Here is a 23,301-nt window from a genome sequence, read left to right on the forward strand (position 1 = left end):
CATGCCTCAGATAGAGTTGTTGTGGGTTCCAGAGGCTGAACAGTGTGAAGTTCCACATGAAGTGGAACAGTCTAAGGTGTATACTAGGTGTCTTTGGGTTGAAGAACTCTTCTGTCCATGGGGGTGACTTGAGTGTGGTTTTAAAGCCTCAGAGAGTCCAAGAGGCAGCTCTATAGCGATAAGGAGTAGGAATCACAGCACAAGAAAAAAAAAAAAAAACAGAGGCTTTATTGTAGAGGTCAGCTCAGACCGAGTGTCAGAATCTCAATTCTGTGAGAAGTTTGACTTCTCTAATGGCCTGGTTCCTCTTTTCCATTCCTTCCTGTTTTCTTCTCTTGCCCTTTGAATTCTTGGTATTTCTACGATTGTATAATGATCCTGGGTGCATTCTCTGCCTGTGATTCTCCCTTTGCAGGTCAGGGGACTGGACCTCATGCTGCAGGCTCAGGGCAGCTGTCTGTTGCTTCCTCTCATCTCTAGCTGGTATCGGGACAATTGCTGCCACGTTTGTTTCTTGTTCAGGACCCGTTTTAAAGAAGGGATGGCATACTTCTTCTGAGGGCAGGGGAAGATTTCTTCTCAACATGTTTTCAGAAAACATTTATATTAACACAAACTTCAAAAATAAATTTGATTCCTCAGACCTCAATGCTGACTCTCCTCCAGGTAAGAAAACATTTTCTGCTACTCCTAGTGAGTGATGATGTAAAGGACAAAGATAATGTTAGCCTCTGGCCATGCCTGTGGGTCACTGGAGTCTCAACCAAGTGTGTTGCCTGTACACAGATGTGAAAGGTTGTGGGATTGTACAACGGAGAAGAGAAGGTGTCTTTTACCATTTAGAGAAAATCCCACCACCCATGTTATTGTATCTTTTTTACATATAAATACACATATATATGTGTAACCAATTGTTTCAAAGTTAAACCATGGCATACTGATTTCCCCCTCTCTATCAGGTGACATGTCATAGTCTGTTGGCATCCAAGTGTTGAGTAGTTTCTTTCACTCTCTCCCTCCTGTGATGGGGACACAACACAGGACCTCACCCATGGTTGGGAAGTATTGTTACTATTTTAGAAGTGGTGACTGAAAACGTGGTGACTTTATCACAAAATGTGACTTCTTGACTATTGCATATTTGAAGTTGGAAGCAAGCTGGAAAACTTTAAGAGTATATAATAAAATACTATGCAATCATAATAAAACTGATAAAGAAGACATAATGATATAGAATAATGTTCATCAAGATGTGCTGGCACAAGCCTATAGTCACAAAACTCAGGAGGCTGAGACATGGGTTGTCTGTGAGTTTGAGGCCAGCTTGGACTACATAATGCATTCAAGGTCTACCTGGGGTACATACCAAGACCCTGTCTCAAAATAAAACAAAAATAATAAGGAAAATTATGATATAATGTCAAAAAATGATAGTACCTAATCAGTATTTATGATGTTCCAATTTTATAATATAAACATTTTTATGTAAAACCTTTAAGCTTGTTGGAAAGATACATACCAAAATATTGGCAACAATCATTGTCAATGTCAGGAATGAGTGATTTTATTCACATTGTATTGTTTCTATAATTAACAATATAATACATTATATTATTAATATAGTATGTAGTACATAGATAATATAATTATTTCCTATTTGCATTTTCCGACTACTTTAAACATCATGTTACTAGTGTTTATCACGCACAAAAAGAGAAGAACAGGAGAAAGATGAGGAAATAGGAACAGAGCGCAAGACATGAGTTTGGTTTGACTTTCAGCTCCTCAAAAGAAGACCACGACTCATGAAAGCTGTCACAGATTCTCCAAGGTCCTCCTCACCTCATTCACAGTCTATTTCCTGCTGTTGACAACCTTGTTCTCTGTTGCTCTGATCAGTAAGTATGACAGTGGGACAAGTAAACACAGAGAAGGAAAGGGACCCATCAGACAGATGGTGACCCAGAAACCTGAGGCAGACACTCTCTGGGGAGATGGATGACATTGGGAATTTTCCCTGTTTCAGAATAACTCTTTTGTAAAAGTCATTCATTCTCACTAGAGAAGCAAGTGTGTGTTTGTTGGTGGCACAGAGTGAAATCCTGGGCATCTATATTAGACTCCAGTACCCAGGACAAACCTATTTCCACATCATTTGGATGCAGACACATTAATATTTGGAATGAGGCAGGTGATGAGAAGAGATGGCCAGAGCTATTCCAGGGACAGTGCTCCAGTGGAGCTCCTTCTAATCATTTAATTTTTGTTCCCGATCGTGTGAGTCCTAGAAGCTAATTTAGAAGATAGTGGATTTCTTTGCAGATTGGCTTTCAAATTTATGAAAAATTGAAAAGTATAAATGGTATATTTTATGTAGGTGTTTTATCCATTCATTAAATAAATAGTAATAATCATTTACTATATATTAGGCAGCATGTAGAGAGTCCAGAAAGATCTACAGTCCCCAGTCTCAGGAAATTTAGAGTAGAGTCAAGTGAATCAGTACTTTAAAAATTGCATGGGAAATGCTCTGCAAGTGAGAAGTAAGAAGTAAACACAGTGGGGCTAAGAAAAGCTTGGAGCAGATGACACCTAGACCTGTGTGCCAGCAATGTCCTAGACATGTGGGGGCATGGGAAATGTGGGTTATTATAAGTACACATTACTGTCATGTATAGTGCTACATGGAGAAACAAGCATGCAACTGTAGCAGACAAAACTGGACTCAGATCATAAAGTAGTGTATACCATATTACAGGGCATCCCCCTCTAAATGTTATTTTATTTAGTAGTTGTTGCTGAACCATTAGCCAACTTAAAACTTGGTAGGTTCTTTGAGTTATTTATTTAATTCTCGCTTGGTGGCTTCACAGAGACTGGTCTCTCTTGGGAGATTCCCATGGTTCTAGGTGAACTTACTCATTCTCATGGAGGCATGCATCAGTTCAACTCAGCTCTCCATGACAAATTCAGACTTGCAGGACAGATGGAGGCAGTAAGCCAAGCTCTACATGGAGCTAATACATATTTGCCTTTGTATATTTTAGTGGCCAAAGAACTCTTAATGGCAGCTCAGATGAGGTGATGTAGAAATAGACCAGTATCTTGAGTAGGGAACTGCAAAGGTATAGTCTAAATGGATATTCACATAGGGAAGGATAAGGAGTATGTCCAGTTTTTCCATGTGTCACAGTCATGGAGATTCCCTGATGAATCTGAAGCAGGACATGATAAAATTAAAACTGACTTAGAGAAGTGTGCTCTTACAGAGGTGCAAAAACGAAGGGAAGGAAAAATTAGGACACTAATTCAGAATCTGTTTGAACAGCACTAGGGGTTTGATACAAGTAACATGCTAGTGATGCACAGGAGAGGAGATAACTTGGACAAAAGGAGGTGACATTTTGATCAATATTGATAGCTTACATTAGGGGACACAGAGGAGTGAGGTCTGTCTTTAATATTCTGATTTCATAAAGTCAGCAGTCATGAATTTATTTTTAGGAAGAATTTTGAATACTATTGAGGTCCAGCCTCTTTATTTTCCTTCCCAAGGCCCCAGAAGAGACACTATTAATGGTGCAAGTGACTTTTGGGAAAAGAATCTAAATACAAGGAGCTCTTTCATCCATCTGCTTTATTCCTCTGCCACCATAATTCTGCCTGGTCCTCTGGGGAACTGGTCTATATCTCACCAAAACAGCAACACTACAATACAAGACTTACAAGGTCCTCAGCAGAGACATCATGGTTAACTTCCCTGGGAGCAGGGAGTCTGGAGGCAGAAAGCCTTTTCTATGTGACTTTATCCAAGTACTTTAAATGTATATGCCCAAGGAATGGTCTGTAGCTTGAGTTTTCCTGCCTGGCCCACAGTCAGGACAAACTCTCTCACCCGCCAGTCCCACAGCCACTCAGACCCGACCAAGTAAACACAGAGACTTATATTGGTTACAAACTGTATGGCCGTGGCAGGCTTCTTGCTAACTGTTCTTACAGCTTAAATTAATCCATTTCTATTAATCTATACCTTGCCACGTGGCTTGTGGCTTACCGGTACTTTACATCTTCCTTGTCCTGATGGCGGCTGGCAGTGTCTCTCTGACTCAACCTTCCACTTCCCAGTTTTTTCTCCTCCTTGTCCCGCCTACACTTCCTGCCTGGCCACTGACCAATCAGTGATTTATTTATTGACCAATCAGCAACACATTTGACATACAGACCATCCCACAGCAATGGTCCATTCACACTGTTATAAGTTCTTGGGGAAATTATGAGAGCACAAAAAATTCATAGCAGGAAACAGCTGATATATTAATACCAAATAACACCAAATACTCGTTGAGGTTTGACTTTTCCTCCAGAAGGATTCCTTGATCCTTCTAGGTATAGCTTTACCTTATACAGCTGAATCTCTATTTCATATTCCTGTGTCCCATAGCATAAGAAGATGAGTTTGAATATGATGACTTAAGTTTTGTTTATGTTCACCTAAATTTCTTTTTTTTTTTTTTTTTTTTTTTTGGTTTTTCGAGACAGGGTTTCTCTGTGTAGCTTTGCGCCTTTCCTGGGACTCACTTGGTAGCCCAGGCTGGCCTCGAACTCACAGAGATCCGCCTGGCTCTGCCCCCCGAGTGCTGGGATTAAAGGCGTGCGCCACCACCGCCCGGCTTATGTTCACCTAAATTTCTAATGCACCGTTTAGTTGATGCATATTAACGTATTTTAGGAAAGAAGTGTACATTTTTTAAGAACTTTGCTAATACGCAACATAACAAAAACAGACTAAAAAACAAAACAACCACCACTACTCCCCCCTCCCCAACAATCCAGGACAATGAATATCACTAAGAAAGAGGAATTTGGATGAGAAAGAGAGATACAGAAGGAACTGGATGCAATGTTTCAATTTAAGAGGGGTAGATGTAGAGGACAACTGGTAGGAAAGAGCACAGGAAATAGCAGCAAACAGGACCAGGCAAAACATAGGGAGCCAATGTCTCTCAACAGTTAAGGAGGAAGAGAAGTGGGCAGGGTCATGTGAGAAGTCCCACAGGAAGATGACTGATCAGTGGACATGAGGAGTCATTGACATCTATTTCAAGAACAGTTTGGTAAATTAACAGAAGGGAAAGCCAGAATCTAGTGACTCCAGGAACAAGTGGGAAATGAAGAAGAGAAGAAAGAAAATTCAGTTTCTAGAGGAAAGGTGAGTTAGTTTTCAGTTAGGAGCACTGTGAAATTATGGGGAAACAGAGAAGTCAGAGCTGGGGTGGAGGGAGATACAGGAAAGAAGAGGACGAAAACAAAGTCCTTTTGATCAGAGTCGGGCTTTTATAACTTCCGTGCTCAGGTAACCTGGAACTGCTCTGGATTAGCTCATTTCTCCCTCACCTTTCCTGGGGGTCCTCACATACTTAATAGAACTTATCACCTAAGTTGTAGTCTTCAGTGTGTCCTCCATGAAATGTTGAAGAGTGCCCAGGGTCATGGATCTGTCCTGTCCTTCCAGCTCTTCCTGAAAATATCTGTGGTCATAAATCACTAGGATCAGGGTTATACTGTTTGTGGGGTAATGAAAAATTGTCTTTTTTTGTGGTAGGTTCTCATGTAGACCAGGCTGGCCATTAACTAACTAACCAACTAAATAAACTATCCAATGAACCAACTAAGCTAAACTAACTTACTAGCTAGCTAAACCAACCAACCAACTATACTAACTTAGATAGTTAAGGATGACCTGAAACTTCCATTCTTCCTCACTCTAATTCCCAAGTGCTAGGGCCACAGGCTCCACACTCTGTGGTGATGGGGAATCTGTCCCACGCAGACTCTAATGACTCAGGTAACTGGACATTTAAAGGTTTTGTGTCTACAAAGAATGTAAGAAGGTAAAAGTAAAGAGTGGATTTTTTTGTTTGTTAGCACTAACAAAAAATGAATTGTTTTTATTCTGTTTTACAGCTTTGTTTAAAAAATATTCTCAGCTTCTTGATGAAAAAGCAATCATAAAAGAACTGAATTACACCGAATTAGAGTGTACAAAACAGAATTTATTCTTGAAAGGTAAAACTTAACATGCTTATGATCAGCATTTCCAGCAAGATTCTTATTTAGATCAGCAATGGGCACTATGGGGACATGACTTCAGACCACACACCCAGTACCAGCTGCCTGTGGAGTCCTTTTTAGAGGTCTCCAGTTAGGCACAATTGGGATGTGTGGCAGCCTAGTGTCAATAAAGCAGAGTTTCAGGGAGGAAGAGGCAATACTGGGCTGAATAGAATTTTATTAGAAAGAGAAAGGAGCTCCAGAAATAATAAATCAAATCTGATGGTGTGAATGTGAGCATCTCCAGGGAGTCATGCTCAAGGGTGTGTGTTTAAGATTTCGTTTTTAATTAAAATATGTATATATGCACGTGCCTGTGTGTGGGTTTGTGTACATGAATGCAGTTAGATGTGGTTGTGAGTCAGAGGTTGTGGGCGCTGGGAACTGAACTCCAGCCCTCTGTGAGAGCAGTACACACTCTGAACCACTGAACCATATCTATAGTCCCTCAAGCGTTTTCATAAGTTTGTGTGTGTGTGTGTGTGTGTGTGTGTGTGTGTGTGTGTGTGTGTGAGAGAGAGAGAGAGAGAGAGAGAGAGAGAGAGAGAGAGAGAGAGAGAGAGAGAGAGAGAGAGAAAGAGAGAGAGAGGATCTTGTTGCATTCTCAGTTACAGTGTCTACAAAGTGTAATTTACTCAACATTTGAATAGAGAATTTGTTTTTCTCATAAACTAAGCTGGAAGGTAGACTGATGAAGATGTATTATCTAGATTTAGGAAAGAGAGGGAGAGTACTTTAGGCTGTCTATCCCTTTGGCTCCAAGTAAGCAAAGTTTCTTGACTGTCTTTGACATCTGTAACTGAGATGTCTTTGGAATAAACCATCTGGTCCTAAACAGACACAGTTTGGTTACTGTCTTTGACAAGAGACCTTTTGGAAAACATGTTTTCCTAGAGCATTTGAGCTTGTCTGGGGTTCCTGCCTTTCTCAGCAGATCTCTCTCTTCACTCACTGGATCCTTTGCTGTAAAGCAGCCTGCAATCTTATTCAGGGAGTCTTGGCCTATGCCTACATCTTGAACTGTTTTCTTTCTTTTCTTTCTGTAACAATTTCAGGGTTGCAGGCCTCACAGTAAGGTGTTTAATCCATTTAGAGTCTGTTTTGAAGTCAACTTTTACACAGAATGGGTATGAATCTAGCTTCATTCTTCAGCACATCGGTACCTAGTTTTCACAGCACAGTTTGCTGAAGAGCCGATCTTCCTCTGATAAGTATTTTTGGTGAGAAAGTTAGGTGGCTGTAGCTATGTGGGCTTATGCTTGTGGTTCTTTTTGTGTTCATCTGTCTTCTAACTCTGAAAATTTGAGGCCCTGGTTAATGACATCTATTGTTTTCACATGTAAATATGTGTATATTTATGTAATATGAGAACTTTCTGGTTCTTGGTATGATGAGTTCTATTTTTGAGACTCAGACTGTTTGGCATAACGTCTGAGTGTTCTTTACAGTTGTTTTCCTGACTGTACCCCAGTAGGACAAAGGGGCCTTGATGTTAGTGTAGATGGAGGTAGACTGAGGTTTCTTGTCATCTGAGGGCTGAGGGGTTCCTTGATGTATCTGGAGAAGGGGGGAGTCCCAGCTTCTGTGTGATCTCCACATCAAGCAGGATTTAAAATGACTCTATGACATTCACTTATATTTCCTTCTTTCCCCCAAAGACAAAGTCTGGAGCTGTTGCCCAAAGGACTGGAAGCCATTTAGTTCCCACTGCTACTTCACTGTGACTGACTCAGCATCTTGGGAAGAGAGTGAGGAGAAGTGCTCCAGCATGGGTGCTCATCTGATGGTGATCCACAGCCAGGAAGAGCAGGTGCATCCTGGGAGAGAGTGGGGCCCGGGCCTGGCCTGCTATCTGCCTCTTTTTACTAAGAGAGAGTTTTCTTGACATGGGTGTTGCTGATGTGGCAGAAGGCTTACCATCAGGAAGCCGGAAAGGATGCTTCAGCCTTGGCCTTCTACACCTTGTCCCTGCTTCAGTGAAGCTGAACAACCCACAGGGAACCATGGCAACAGAAATGCAACATCTGAGGTGGAGGGAAGGATGAAATGTTTGTGCTTGAAAGACCAGTTTGTGATTTCAGCACTCTAATGCTTCCTGTAGTACCCACTGCCTAATAGAGGAGGGTGCAGAGCTGACTAGGGAAAGGGGATCAAATCAGGAGAGTCACAGCCAACCATCAGAAATAACATATCTGAGGTTATGAATGGAGAATGCTTACATCTGCTAAATTCTCTCATGCACAACTTTCAAGAATGGTGCTGGGGAAGAAAAGAGGGGAGTGAGTCTGAGATGAGAATTCATTATGATCATGGACAGAGATTGTTTCCAGTGTGATGGAAATCAGGCCTCTGAGTGATGACTTTGTGTCCTGGTCAGCTGGAGAAGATGGCAATCCTGGGGGTGGGGTGGCTCTTCTATTCCTTGATCCTTTCTTTGTCTTCTCATCTCTGTGTGACCAGAAAAAAAGTCAGTCAAAGTATCACAATGTATCTCTAAAATGTGCAATTATTGTGTCTTTATCTAAAATTTGAAAACTATTTAAGGGCCTAGAGAGATGAACTAGGACTTGATTATTATGTATTTCCATAGGTGCATCATATTGGACCTATAATTTTGTATAGTTAAAATAATTTTTAAAAGATCTTATAAAAATTCTATAATTGAAAAAGAATCACTCCATCCAGGCTGAATGCTGTATCTTTCTTTCCTCTTAGGATTTTATCTCCAAGATCCTGGATCCTAAAGCTGCTTATTATATTGGGCTTTCAGATCCAGGTCACCGACAGTGGCGATGGGTTGATCAGACACCATACAATGAAAGTGCCACGTGAGTCCAGAGTTACCTAGAGGAGTCCTGGGTCCTGTAGCATGAGAAGACTTTAGGGTGTTCCAGCTGTTGGTTATGAAACTAAAACAGCTCACTCCTGGTGTGAGTGCTGGGGATGGAGTTACTTTATTCCCATTTCCTCATCAAGGAGTCCTGTGAGACACATGTCACTGATACTACAGGAAAGATGAGGAAATTGAGTTTGAAGAGTGAAGCATGATAAGTACCCAGGGCACCCAACCAAGGTGCTACACCATGGTGGGTTTCATTATGCTTTCAGTCTCTCTACATATTTAACAATAGGATTTAATTTATTTTTATTTGTGTGTGTATCTGTATCTCTCTTGAGTGTGTGCCATGTGTATGTGGGTGCCCATGGCATTCATAAGAGGGTGTTGAATTCCATGGAGCCGTGGTTACAGGTGGTATACCATGCCAAAATGAGTGCTAGGAACAGAAATCACACATTTTTTTTTGGAAAAGCAGCAAACCCCCTTAATTTCTAAGCCACCTCTCTGGATTTCGTTTATATCTGTATAACAAAAATTAGTGTCAACTGATTATTTCTCTTAAAGCAAAAGCACTCAATCTGATATTTTTATGTCTCACATTTATGTAATTATTTAAAAACTCTAATATTTTAGTATGTTCCCATATTCTATCCTTATTACTGTTGTGAGAAATAGGTAGTAATATTATTGTCATTCTCAATTTTCAGAGAAGAAAAGTAGGAATCCAGGATAGTAAATTACTTTCCTAGGTGACAGAAATAAGTGGATTATCTAGATATTTTTAGTAGTTCTCTAATCTCTAAAATAAAACTATTGTAAAATGGAAAAAATACTTTATTACAACACAAGAATAGGGAGATACCTTTTCAACATATATATAAGCTCATGGACTTATGTGTCAAGAACTGTGTGAGTTCTCTTCCTAGCACTCATATTTGCACGGTCATACCAACTGTAACCACAGCTCCAGGGAATCTAACACCCTCTTATGAGCTCCATGGTACAATCCCCGGTTACCAAGACCTAGGGATGAAGTAGCCTCTGGGATGTGTTCTGGGAGAACAGTCGAGTAACAAGCTAAGAGAATATTGAGTGCAGTGGACCCTGTTTTCAAGGGACATGTCAGACATGGGTGGTGGAGAATGGTTGATTTGTACACACCTGAATCTGCTTTCCACACATTCCCACCACATCCTCAGGCTTGCTTACTCTTGTTTTCTCTTTCTCAGCATCACTGTGGGAAACACTCTGATGCTTTTTTCTCCCTTCCAGGTTCTGGCACCCAGGTGAGCCCAGCAGCGACAACGAACAATGTGTTATAGTAAGTCATCCATATTCTAGTTGGGGCTGGAATGACGTCCCTTGCAGTGGTAAACAGAAGTCAGTTTGTCAGATGAACGAAATATACCTATGAATCAAGCTTTCTCCGTAGACATGGATTGTATTTTTATCCAGCACTACATGGACACCTGGAAAGATCTTCTTGGGGAAGAGATGTCCATAGATATTTAGGTAGGCATCAACAGTTATCCTTATGATTATACTGGTCCCCATATATACTTATTTTATTCATCCTTAACTCTTTATATAATGAGAATTTCTCATATACCAGAGACTCCACAGGATCCCTTTGGGCATGTGTGGAAGCACTCCAGCCTCTGTGTCCATTCTTTGATTCCTAAATTCTTATATGATGACAGAATTGGATGTTGTGTTTCTCCATCCAATTCTCTCTCTCTTTGTTCCTCTGTCTTTGGATTTATTGATGTATAATTGACAAATAAATAATGTATATTTACATCACACTGTCTTGACTTGATATGGAAATGTATTATGCAGTGGCTACCACAATCAGGTTAACAGCTTCCTCTATTACCTAACTTAGTTGTCTGTTTTTTTTGTGTGTGTGGTGTTAGAACATTTAAGATCTTCTTAAGCAAATTCACACAGACAGGGTGACATTGTTATTTATTGTCACTTTGATCCTCAGTGCTTACTCACATTTTCTCTGGCAGTTTGTGCCCTTTCATCAGCATTTTCTCATGTCTCCCAATACCTGCACTACCAGGACCCATTCAGTATCTTGTGAGGCTGTGAGGCTGTGAGGCTGATGTGGGCCTCTAATGGGTGGCTGATCCTGTCTGGGTGACCTTCCTCAAGAGCAAGTCCAAGAAGATGATAGCCAACCTTCTACTGGCACCGCCTGTTATTCTTGTACCTGCCGCATTAGGGATAGCCTCTGCCCTGTGAATGGGGATTGACGAGAGCCATATGTCCCATGGAAGCCTGTATTCTACTTAACACTTTGGAAGCTTTTTCAGCTTTTTATCATGAATATTTTGAACCAGAAGTTGACTGGGTGGTATCATCAATACTCATATAACTACCATCTATAGTAATGATTGTTGACTGCTCAATAATTTGATATGTATGCATGTATATACATACATATGCACATGTTACATCATAGGGCACTTGAGAGTTAGTTTGATAAATTATACTTCAGTCAATATTTCAGTGTATATCATCTGAAATTGTCATTGCACAACAAAACAATGCCATTATCACTGATAGAAAATTTAACAACTCTTTTCTCAGATGATGTGTGATCTTGCCTGTATTTCCTCATCCATCTCCAAAATGTTTCTATGGCTGTTCTGGGATACATGCAGACAGAACACTGTATACATAATAAATAAGTAAATCTTTAAAAAAAGATTATAGTTTTGTTATGTAGAAAGCTACAAAGCAGAACTAAAGGGAGGGACACATCAGGTGAGGTCAGAGGGTCCCATAAAGGGAACTTCCATTGACCCCATGGATGCATCTCCTTCCCAGAATGTTAATGAGTGGCAGTATACAGAATAGGCCAACCAAGGGGCACTCATCTGAGCTCTGATGTTCAGAGATTTATCAGAGTTTATTACATAGGTGTGAGTGTTTGGTTGATAAGAGAGTGAACTCAGCCTTCAGCATCACTTCCCTGCCAGGGTGAGCATCTCATGGCTCAAAGTTTTCATACTTTAATCACATGATCAGTGTTTCTGAAATGGTAAACTCCCAACACGAATCATCTTGTTAGCATGAACTATGAAAGAACTGAGCAGCATAAGGCTTCATGACCTACCATGATAAAACAGACTTTCCAATAGCTCCAGGAATTCCAAAGAATTACAGAAGTAACTGTAGCAGGAGGTTTCTCTGAACAAATCTTTCATCTAGTCCCATACCTGCTTATAAACATACGTAGGCTTACATTAATTACAAACTATGTGGTCTATGTCTCAGGCTTCTTGCTAGCTAGCTCTTACAACTTAACTCAGCATTTCTATTCATCTATGCATTACCACGTGGCTTCATGGCTTCACCTGTTCTCTCACATCTTTCTTCTCCTGGCAGCAGCTTGTAGCATCTGCTGTGACTCCACCCTTCTTCATCTCCATCTTCAGTTTGAATGTAACACCTAACCTTATTCTGCCTCACTATTGGCCAAACAATTTTATTTATCAACTAATGATAGCAAACCATATTCACAGCATATAAAAAGACATCCCATAGCAATTTCCCTTTTCTGTCTAATCAAAAAGGAAGGTTTTAACTTTAACATAGTAAAATTATATATAACTAAACAGTTATCAAGCAGGAATTGCAGTTACAATATCTAGTCTCTTTGTATTGGGCAAGATTAGAAAATATTCTATCATTTATCCTGTTTTGTGAGTCTACAGTTTTATATCTAATTTATCTTTTATCATGACTCAGCAAAAACTATAATCATAACTATCTAGTCTTCAACTCTATCAAAGACCCCAGAAGGATACAATATTTCCTAAGTAAATAGGAAGTGTATTCCAAGCAACTTCCAAAATTCTAGAATTGACAGAGACATCTGGATTCCTGGACAGTCACCCAAAGTTCCTATGCAACGTTGGGGCATCCATCTTTAGCCTATAGGCCTAGAGTCTCTGGCTGACTTTGTAGTGAAGTCGGAAATCTGAAGGATTGTCTCATCCATTGACAAAGTTCTTCAGTCACTTCTCCCTGTGTTCTGCAGAATGTCTGGCAGTCTTCTCTGCGAAGCAGGAACATGAAGGACCATCTTGTCTTGTTTTGGCAAAATTCAGTGGTCACTTTCTTATGGGTCCTGTGTATCCAATTTATACAACATACTGTCAAATAGTCTGGCAAGAATAGTTTCTTTCCCAAATGGCTAATTTTTGTCATAAAGAAAGCAAACTCCATATAGAGTTTCCTCGAAGTCCATCATCTTCTCTGAAGTAGATTGGTGCTGCCAGGAGCAGACATGTCTCAATGTCCCAAAAAGTCTAAATTCTTAATACATTTTAAATGCCATATTCTGTAGGTCTTTGAAGTGTTTGAAAATTGCCTATCTATCTGAAATAGATCTCTGCATATCTATGCCATATTCTGTAGGTCTTTGAAGTGTTTGAAAATTACCTATCCATTTGAAATATATCTCTGCATATCTATAAAACCTAACTAATATGACTATAAGTTTGCTATTAAGATGATTATTAAGTTGTTTTTCTTAATTATATATTACATTTTAAAATAAGCTATATAAACATAATACCCTAAACAAGAGTAGAAATATACATACAGTATAATAAAATTAACCTTAAATTTGTATCAATAAACCAAAATCCATATCAATGTAACATATGTAAGATTAATAGTTGTTTTTTTTATTAAAGTAGATTCAACAATCTACTCTTTCTATATTATACCTCCCTTTTTGATTTTGGAAAGAGATTGACAGGACTAATAACAATTTGTAACCAAATTCCCTAAACAAAAACAAACATCCATAATTCTTTTTTTGGGGAATATGGGTGTAGTTTTCTAGGCTACCTCCTGTTGATTAGGGGCACTGTTAATCTTATGGGGACCCTGAGAAAATTTAGGATTATGGTCAAGTCCTGACTGGAGTAGTCTGTGAGGCTAAATCATCTCAGCCAGCAGCTTGAAGCCTTTCTGGATGCAGAACTCAGAGGAAAGTGCAACAGAGGCATTTTGGGATGCTGGATCATCTGGGCTATCTGTTTTCACTGGTGTCTGGTCTCCTCATCTTGAAAATACATAAACTTTTAAAGGCAATATACATATCTGTGTTAATACAAGTATAGACTGTGCATTGTACATAAGTCAGCCAAAGATAATTTTTTGTTATGTTTGAGCAGGTAAAATATACATCACGTGTCTTATAGTTCTTCCAGGTTTATGTTTTATGTCCATAGTCAGGATTTCAGGGGGTCTTCCTTGATCAAATCTGATTTTTAATTTTGAATGAATCCATAGCCTCTCATTTCCTGTGGAAACAAACGCATAACCTCTCCCGTAAAGTGGCATAACTTTTGACTTAAATTTTGGAGTCAAGATATTTTTAAAATATGTAGGTTGGTTTAATCTAGCAGCTTTTATAGTCAAATGTCTCATAGCAGTTAAAAATTTTAAAGACAATGCAATAATATACATAATCTAGACTTTCTGTGCATTTTCTATTCTCACATGGCTCATTTTCTTTATATTACTTTACTCCCTTTCTAAGGACTTTATTTTACTGTTTTAAAATTGTGTATTTCTGCCGGGCGGTGGTGGCGCACGCCTTTAATCCCAGCACTCGGGAGGCAGAGCCAGCCGGATCTCTGTGAGTTCGAGGCCAGCCTGGACTACCAAGTGAGTTCCAGGAAAGGCGCAAAGCTACACAGAGAAACCCTGTCTCGAAAAACCAAAAAAAAAAAAAAAAAAAAAAAAAATTGTGTATTTCTTTATATAATTGCCTATACTCATTTTCCTCTCTCTTCCAATCCTATGTACATTTTTACACACACTGTAAACTGTTTAGAGGTTTATTCCATCTGAATCTGTCTTACCGTGTATCTATAATCCCTTTTTGACCAAGAAAGATTTTAAACTACTAAGCTGTATGGCAGCTTTGGCTGTTGACTGTGCCCCATTTGGCTTCCCAATATGGCAGAGGTACATTTATCACTAGCACTGGGAGCCATGCTCATTGACAACTCTGGGAATCAGTGGGTCTATGCCTCTATCAAGCAGCATGTTAGCCCAGAAATCTTTTTTGTTGCTGTTGTTGTTTGTTTGTTTGTACTAGCAAAAGCTAAATCCACTACATGGTGTGCTGAGCAACTTAGAGATGCCTCTAAATACAGCGGCAGGAATCTGCCATGCTGTGCTCAAGCTCAAATGCCAGAGAATCTCTGTGCCATGGCCTGCATGAGAGACACAAACTAGGCAGCTGCTCTTGGTTCCACTTTAGAATGCTTTTTTAAAGCTTTCTCAGGTTTTAGGTGGAAATTATTGCCCCACATTGGGCAGCCAAATGTAGCCGGAGGTTTCTCTGGATGAATCTCCCACTTGGTACCACAGTTGCTTATAAAATAAACACACAGAGGCTTATATTAATTGCAAAGTGCATGGCCTATGACTCAGGCATCTTGCTAGCTAGCTCTTACAACTTAACTCCGCCCATTTCTATTCATCTATGCATTACCACGTGGCTTCATGGCTCACCTGTTCTCTCACATCTTGCTTCTCCTGGCAGCAGCTTATAGCATCTGCTGTGACTCCACCCTTCTTCGTTTCCATCTTCAGTTTGAATGTTGCACCTAGCCTTATTCTGCCTCACTATTGGCCAAACAATTTTATTTATCAACCAATGAGAGCAAACCATATTCACAGTTTACAGAAAGACATCCCACAGCAGGTAACCTCCCATGAACTGGTTAGAAGTCCAGAGAAAGTCAGGTGTAAAATGATATGACTGCAGGTGTAAGTGAACAGGAGAAGACAAACCATCACCGCCCCAAGCACTCCCTCACTGCTTCATGACAGACCCCACGTTGTACATGACACACACCCAACACTAAACCTATATGACACTGGGTTGCTTCAATATCAGAGGTAAGTAAAGCATAAGTTTGAGTATTGTATTTATTTATTTTATGCACATGAGTGCTCTACCTGTATGTATGACTTTATACCAGAAAAGGACAGCAGATCTCACTATAGATGGTTGTGAGCCACCATGTGGTTGCTGGGAATTGAATGCAGGACCTTTGGAAGAGCAGTCAGTGCTCTTAACCCCTGAGCAATCTATCTAGCAAGTTTAAGTATTTTATGCTGTGGGATGTTCTGTATGGCAAATGTGTTGCTCTGATTGGTTAGTAAATAAAACACTGATTGACCAGTAGTCAGGCAGGAGGAAGTATAGGCGGGACAAGGAGGAGAAGAATTCTGGGAAGTGGAAGGCTGATTCAGAGACACTGACAGCTGCCACCATGACAAACAGCATGTGAAGATGCCGGTAAGCCACGAGCCACGTGGCAAGGTATAGATTTATAGAAATGGATTAATTTAAGCTGTAAGAACAGTTAGCAAGATGCCTGCCATGGTCATACAGTTTGTAAGCAATGTAAGTCTCTGTGTTTACTTGGTTGGGTCTGAGTGGCTGTGGGACTGGCCGGTGTCAAAGATTTGTCCTGACTGTGGGCCAGGCAGGAGAAAACTAGCAACAATTTTATGCTTGTGTTGCAATGGTACCTCTTTTCTGCCAATTGTAGCACAAATTGTTAGAAGGTCGTATTAATAAAAACAAACCTGGAGCCAGGTATTAGGGTGAATGCTGGAAGATCAGAAGCAGAACAAGCCACAATCACCTCACCTTGCCAATTCCTCAGCTGCTCCTGTTTCCTCAAACTGTAAGCCTGTGAGTCCTCATCCTAATGGATCTCAGCTGAAATGCTGCTAAAAGCCTAAAAGCTTAACCAGGTTCTAGTTCCTTGTTTTCATGCCTTATATACTTTTCTGCTTTCTGCCATCACTTCCTGGGTTTAAATGTGTGAGTCACCATGCCTGGCTGTTTCCAGTATGGCTTTAAACTCACAGCGATCCGGATGGAGCTTTGCCTCCAGAAGGCTAAGATTAAAGGTGTGAGTGCCACCATTTTCTGGCCTCTATGTCTGTCTAGTGGCTGTTCTGTTCTCTGACCCCAGATAAGTTTATTAGGGTGCACGATATATTGGGGAACACAATATCACCAGAGCCAATGGGACTGATGTTTCATTTTGAAACCTAGTAACAAGACATCTCCTAAGTAAACAGTAAGGGATTAGGTGTAGATGCTATGCTGGTTCCTAAGTGCTTATATACTCCTCTATAAAAGGACTGTTTCAATGCCTTAGACCCATCTTCCTTTGTATAGAGTATGCTTTCAAACCCAATTAACTGGTTTGTTCAGATGAATTTCACTGGCCCATAGAATGAGAATGAATCTGACTCTCTAAATACAGGAGGCTAATACACATTCAATTTATAAGAAGGTGCTATTCTCTATGGTCCTGGCTCCCAAATAATAAATGTGGAAAGAAGCTGAACAGAATTACAGTGACCCATAGCCAGATCCTTAGGACATACACAAATGAGAAATATTTGTTGTTGGAAGCTGCCTGAATATTGGTATTGTCTGTGACTTATTCTAGTGTATGTGGGATATGATAACTGAGAAATGTATTTTGCTGAGAGAGTGAAACTCCTGAGCATCTGTGACTGGAGTGAAGTGGTGTGTAGGCATATTTATTACCATGGAAATGGTCAATAGATTTAATGTTGGGGATGTCTTTTTGTATGTGAATGTGTTGCTCTGATTGACTTTATATTCTGTCACATCTGGTTTCCCTTCCGTGCAGCACCTCAGTTACTTAGTTACTTACCAATAAAGAATGGTGTAGGGAGGGCAAGGCAGGTGTCTGTGGAAGGATTAGGTGTGGGGCAGCAATGGTCTGGTCCAGGGTCTAGGTGACCGTGCTGAGGGCTGACTTGACAGCAGAACTGGAGACCAAGCAGTGAGGAGATGTCAGCATACTGGTGGGAAAGTGTCTGGATTCAGGAGAGAGTCTCCAAGCAGCAGTCTGGTGTGAGATGCCAGAGCCTGAGAGGTGAGGAGGGCAGCTATGCTGTGGAAGGGTCACTTGTAGGGAGTCTGGGCTCCAGCATGGTGAGGAGAGTATGAACTCATTAGGTCACTTCCTGTGGGGAGTCAGAACTGCAAATAGGAGAGGAGAGGGTCCTGATGGAGGAACTGGGCAATTGGACAAGTGAGGAGTGCACGTGTGTAGAGTGAGGAGTGCACCTGTGTATAGTGAGGAGTGCACGTGTGTAGAGTGAGGAGTGCACGTGTGTATAGTGAGGAGGGCATCTGTGTATAGTGAGGAGTGCACCTGTGTATAGTGAGGAGTGCACCTGTGTATAGTGAGGAGTGCATCTGTGTATAGTGAGGAGTGCACCTGTGTATAGTGAGGAGTTCACCTGTGTAGAGTGAGGAGTGCACCTGTGTATAGTGAGGAGGGCACGTGTGTATAGTGAGGAGTGCACCTGTGTATAGTGAGGAGTGCACCTGTGTATAGTGAGGAGTGCACCTGTGTATAGTGAGGAGTGCATCTGTGTATAGTGAGGAGTGCACCTGTGTATAGTGAGGAGTGCACCCTATTCAAGGAAGCTCCTTTCAACATTATGAGCCTCTGAATCCCAGTCCACTATGAAGCCAACACTCTGCACAGGTGCACTCCTCACTATACACACATGCACTCCTCACTATACACACATGCACTCCTCACTATACACACATGCACTCCTCACTATACACACGTGCACTCCTCACTATACACACGTGCAGAGTGTTGGCTTCATAGTGGACTGGGATTCAGAGGCTCATAATGTTGAAAGGAGCTTCCTTGAATAGGGTAGACCAGGCATGGGTAAAGCGTGTATGTGTGTGGGGTGTGTGGGTGTGTGTGTGTGTTCATGCACATGCTGTTTGCCTGTTATGTGTAGGAACATGTGTTGCTCGAATCTTTAAATGGTCTTATTAGTAAAAAAAAAAAAGAAAATGGTACCAGATATTGGAGCAAATGCTGAAAGATCAGAGAGACAAAAGAACAAGCCACTGCCATGTCTCACATCACCAACTCCACATATCCTCTGACTGAAATTCTCTGAGTCCTCACTGGAAAGGCTCCACCTGAAAAAGTCTTTAGTTCCTGTCTCCTCATGCCTTAGATACATTTCTCTGCCAGCCATTAAAGGTGTGTGTGCTTCCCAAGTGCTGGGATTAAAGGTGTGTGCCAACACTGCCTGGCTCTGTGTCTCTCCTAGACTGAATCCATCTCATGTAGTCCAGGGTGGCTTTGAACTCAGAAATCCAGACGGATCTCTGTCTCCTGAGTGCTAAGATTAAAGGTGTGTGCCACCACTGCCTGGCCTCTATGTTTAATCTAGTGGCTGGCTCTGCCCTCTGGTCTTCAGACAAATTTTATTAGGATACACAATATATCACCACAAACACGGGAGTAGCTAGAGGAGATTCCAAGAAGGGAAGTGTTCGGAAGAGTTGGAGGCTGACCATGTGGGTATGAGCTGGAAGATGCCTGCGGGAGGAACTCAAATGTTGCCACTTTTAGTAACAAGTTTAAGTTTCCCCTCTGCTATATTGTGATCCATTAATTGTCCCAACTGTTCCCAACAGTGCTGTGAACCCACAAGGCTCCAGCTGAGCAGTGCAGGGATCAAGGGAGGAGAGGCATGAGGAGAGAGACAGCCTCCTCCCACAGCTGCTAACCAGAGCTGTGTCAGGATGTGGCCAGTGGCCCAGTGAGTGGAGAGTGCCCATGAGTGAGTTATAAAGACAGTGGGAAGCAGAGAGCTCAGAGGAGCAGCTTCAGAAGAAAAAGGATGTGAGCTTTGCCTTCCCCCTGCAGGAGGCAGGTGAGGGGGAAGTGGGAGACCACACAATGGAGAGGGGCCAATGGTCCTCTAGAACGTTGAGCCAGAACTTGCCTGTTCAGTCAAAATGTTGTGGTACCTCCAGTGACTCAGTGTGTGCTCTTGTGGTCTGGTTTGCCCGGAACCATATTTGCATGTGGAACTTTACACTTGCACAGAGAGCAGAGAGCTCGGGTCTCAGGGCAGACTTCTCTAATGGCCTAGTTCCTCTTGCCCGTTCCTTCCTGTTTCCTTCTCGCCCCTCTTGAGTTCTTGGGTATCACTATATTTGGATAGTGATTCATTAGCGAACTTCAGCCTTCTTTCCCTGAAGAGGGATCTCTGGATTCCAGAACTTGGTCCTGCTTAGAAAGAACAATTTAGGAAAAATTAGATGTAAGGGGACCAAAAAAAAATTCCTAGTGATGCATTCCAGCTTTGAAAAAGAAATAAAAACAGTAATAGATATAAGTGACATCGTTAAAATTAAAAATAAAAGTGATCAAAAAAGCCGAACTAACACTAACAACAAACAAACAAAAGAGAGCCTAAATATGTATTATGTAGTGTCTCTGTGATAAAGTTGATGCCTTCCTCCCCGCTGTGCTGGTTTTGGTCCCTCCAGCTCCAGCTCCAGCTCCCTCTGCTCCTAACGCCTGTCCATCAAGTCCTGATAACATGGAGGCCTTTTTCCACGCTTTGCTTCATCTCCTACTGAGGTTATTGGGGAAGTTTCTCACCCCAAAGCATCAACTCCATTTAAATTACAGTCCATCCCTTTAGAAAGAAAGGAGTTATTAATGGTTACATCTACCTCTGGGCTGCAGAAAGTTTTTGGGCCCCTCTGAAACAAGTCAGGCCCATGGTCCTTTGGAGAGATGCTATGTCTGATCAGTAGGACAACCTGGAACCACATCTGCATGACTTCAGCAGTAGCGCAGGCATTAGACACCAACATGGTACCAGGTGACAGCCCAGACCCCGTGAATCAGCATGGCTCTCATGGCAAAAGGAACCATGAACATTAACACTGACCCTGGCTGCAGCAGTGCTATGGACCCACACATGGCCCCTAGCTGCAGCCCTGGCCTGGACTTCACCATGGCACCAGATAGCAGTACATGTCCCTTAGATCTATATGGCCCGGGATGCAGCATGGCCTCTAGACTCCATTAAGGCCACAGGTTGCATCCCAGATCCCAGGCTTCCAAGTTGTCCCTGGTGGCCACATGGACCACAGTCTTCAACACAGACCCTGGTTGCAGTAGGACCATGGACCCAGACATGGTCTTCTGGAGCACCCCGGGATCTGCATGTCAATATGGTCCCAGGTAGTGGTGCAGGCCACCCACATCTGTATGGCCTCAGTAGTAGCACAGCCCTTAGACACCAACACAGCACCAGGTGGCAGCCCAGACCCTGGGGATCCACATGGCTCTCATGGAAAAAGGAACCATAGATATCAACACAGATCCTGGCTACAGTAGGGCCATGGACCCAGACATGGTCCCCAGCTGCAGCCCTGGCCCAGATGTCACCATGGCACCAGATAGCAGTATGTGCCCCTTAGACCTGTATGGCCTTGGATGCAGCATGGCCCCTGGGCACCAACATGGACCCCGGTGGCCGATCAGACTCCACACAATCACATGGTCTTCGGTTGTAACAGAAGCCACAGACAATGACTCAGTCCATGTCTGTTGTAGGGCCATGGACCCAGACTTGGCCCTAAGAAGCAGTCCAGGCCTGGTCAACACCATGGCCCCAGGTGGCAACACTAGCCACCAAAATCAGTATGACTCTTGAACTACTACATGGCCACTGATGGCAGTTCCAGACACTAGACATTTTTGTGGACTTTGGTGGCAACATGGGCCAAAGATGGCCATATAGACCCTGGCCATGTTAGGTCTATAACCCAGATATGGCTCTTAGCAGCAGCTCGTCCCGGAAATCACCCTGGCCCAGGTAGCAAGAAGGCCTCCCACCTTAGCCTACTCCTCCTCGAGTTCACTTCTTCCACAGCACTTGAGACACTCTGCTTCTCTTTCACTCTCATTTCTCCACCACATACTTGCTCATCATAATGGGACCCACCTGCCTGGTGCCATAAGGGGCTGGGTGGGCCAGTGGTTATCTTCCCACCAGCCTGGGTCTTGAGGACCCAGGCTGCCCTTAGGGTGGCTTGAATCTGCTTGAGAAGGATGGCCAACAACATTTTTTCTTATTTATTTGTTTTATCATGAATATTATTTTCTTTTTTTCTTTTATTGAAAGTAGATTCTTTTCTCATACAATGTATTTTGATTACAGTTTCTCCTCTTTCTACTCCTCCCAGTTCCTCACCACTAACCCTGTACTCCAGATCCATTCCCTTTCTGTCTCATTAGAAAAGAACAGACATCTAAGAGATAACAACCAAATATGACAAAATAAACTATAATCAGATAACACAAAAATCATCACATTGGAGCTGGGCAAGGCAACCCAACAGGAGGAAAAGAGCCCCAAGAGCAGGAAGAAGAGTCAAAGACCCACCCGTTCTCACACTCAGGAGTGCCATACTAACACTAAGCTGAAAGCTATAATAGCCAAGCATAGGACCTGGTGTAGACCTGTGCTGGCCCTGTGCTTGCTGCTTCAGTCTCTGTGACTTCTCTGTGCCTGACTCAGTTGATTCAGAGGGCTTTGATCTCCTGGTGTCCCCATCCCCTCAGGTGCTTACACTCTTTCTGCCTCTTCATCTGTGGGGTTCCCTGAGGACAATGAGTATTCTTAACATCAGGAATGAGTGATTTTGTATATATTGTAATGTTTCTATAATTAACATGATTATTTCCTATTTGCATTTTCCTGTTATTTCAAACATCATATTATTAGTGTTTATCATGCAGAAAAAGAGTAGAATAGGAAAAGAAGAGGAAATAGGAACAGAGCTGAAGACATGAATTTGATTTGTCTTTCAGCTCCTCAAAAGAAGACCATGACTCATGAAAGTTGTTACAGATTCCCCAAGGTCCTCCTCACCTCATTCACAGTCTGTTTCCTGCTGTTGACAATCTTATTCTCCATTGCTCTGATCAGTAAGTATAATAATGGGACAAGTAAACAAGAGAAGGAAAGGGAACCATCAGACAGATGGTGACGCAGAAACCTGAGACAGACACTTTCTGGGGAATTGGATACATTGGGAATTTCCCTCTGGTTCAGAATAACTCTTCTGTAAAAGTCATTCATTCTCACTAGAGAAGCATGTGTGTGTTTTTGGTGTCACAGAGTGAAATACTGGGGCAGCTGTGTTAGGCTCTAGTACTGAAGATGAATCTGTATTTTCTCATCAGCAGCATTTAGAGGTCAGATCCATTGGATGCACAGATATTTGTAATTTGGAATAAGCAGGGTGATGAGAAGAGATGGCCAGAGCTATTCCAGGGACTGTGCTTCAGTGGAGTTCCTTCTAATCATTTATTTTTTTTTTTTGCTCCAGATTGTGTGAGACCTGGAAGCTAATTTAGAAAATAGTGGATTTCTTTGTAGATTGGCCTTCAAAGTTC

The 23,301-nt window shown here is 41.8% G+C and overlaps 1 protein-coding gene across 2 annotated transcripts; it reads left to right on the forward strand.

Moving 5' to 3' along the window:
* Positions 1-339: 339 nt before the first annotated feature.
* LOC128099398 (C-type lectin domain family 4 member A-like) lies at positions 340-23,285 on the forward strand. Of its 2 annotated transcripts, XR_008214509.1 has the most exons (7): positions 340-666; positions 1,782-1,898; positions 5,965-6,066; positions 7,770-7,921; positions 8,827-8,939; positions 10,223-10,462; positions 22,714-23,285. XR_008214509.1 is itself a non-coding variant. In XM_052721299.1 (6 exons), the coding sequence occupies exons 1-6, from the start codon at positions 585-587 to the stop codon at positions 10,362-10,364; spliced, it is 708 nt and encodes a 235-aa protein (XP_052577259.1). In that variant the 5' UTR covers positions 340-584; the 3' UTR covers positions 10,365-10,722. The 2 variants fall into 2 exon arrangements, 1 of the variants encoding a protein (XP_052577259.1); XM_052721299.1 differs by lacking the exon at positions 22,714-23,285 and having other exon boundaries at positions 10,223-10,722.
* The last annotated feature ends 16 nt before the right edge of the window (positions 23,286-23,301 follow it).

Source organism: Peromyscus californicus, unplaced genomic scaffold, assembly GCF_007827085.1.
Source record: "Peromyscus californicus insignis strain IS unplaced genomic scaffold, ASM782708v3 Scaffold_6__1_contigs__length_162567912, whole genome shotgun sequence".
Classification (NCBI taxonomy): domain Eukaryota; kingdom Metazoa; phylum Chordata; class Mammalia; order Rodentia; family Cricetidae; genus Peromyscus; species Peromyscus californicus.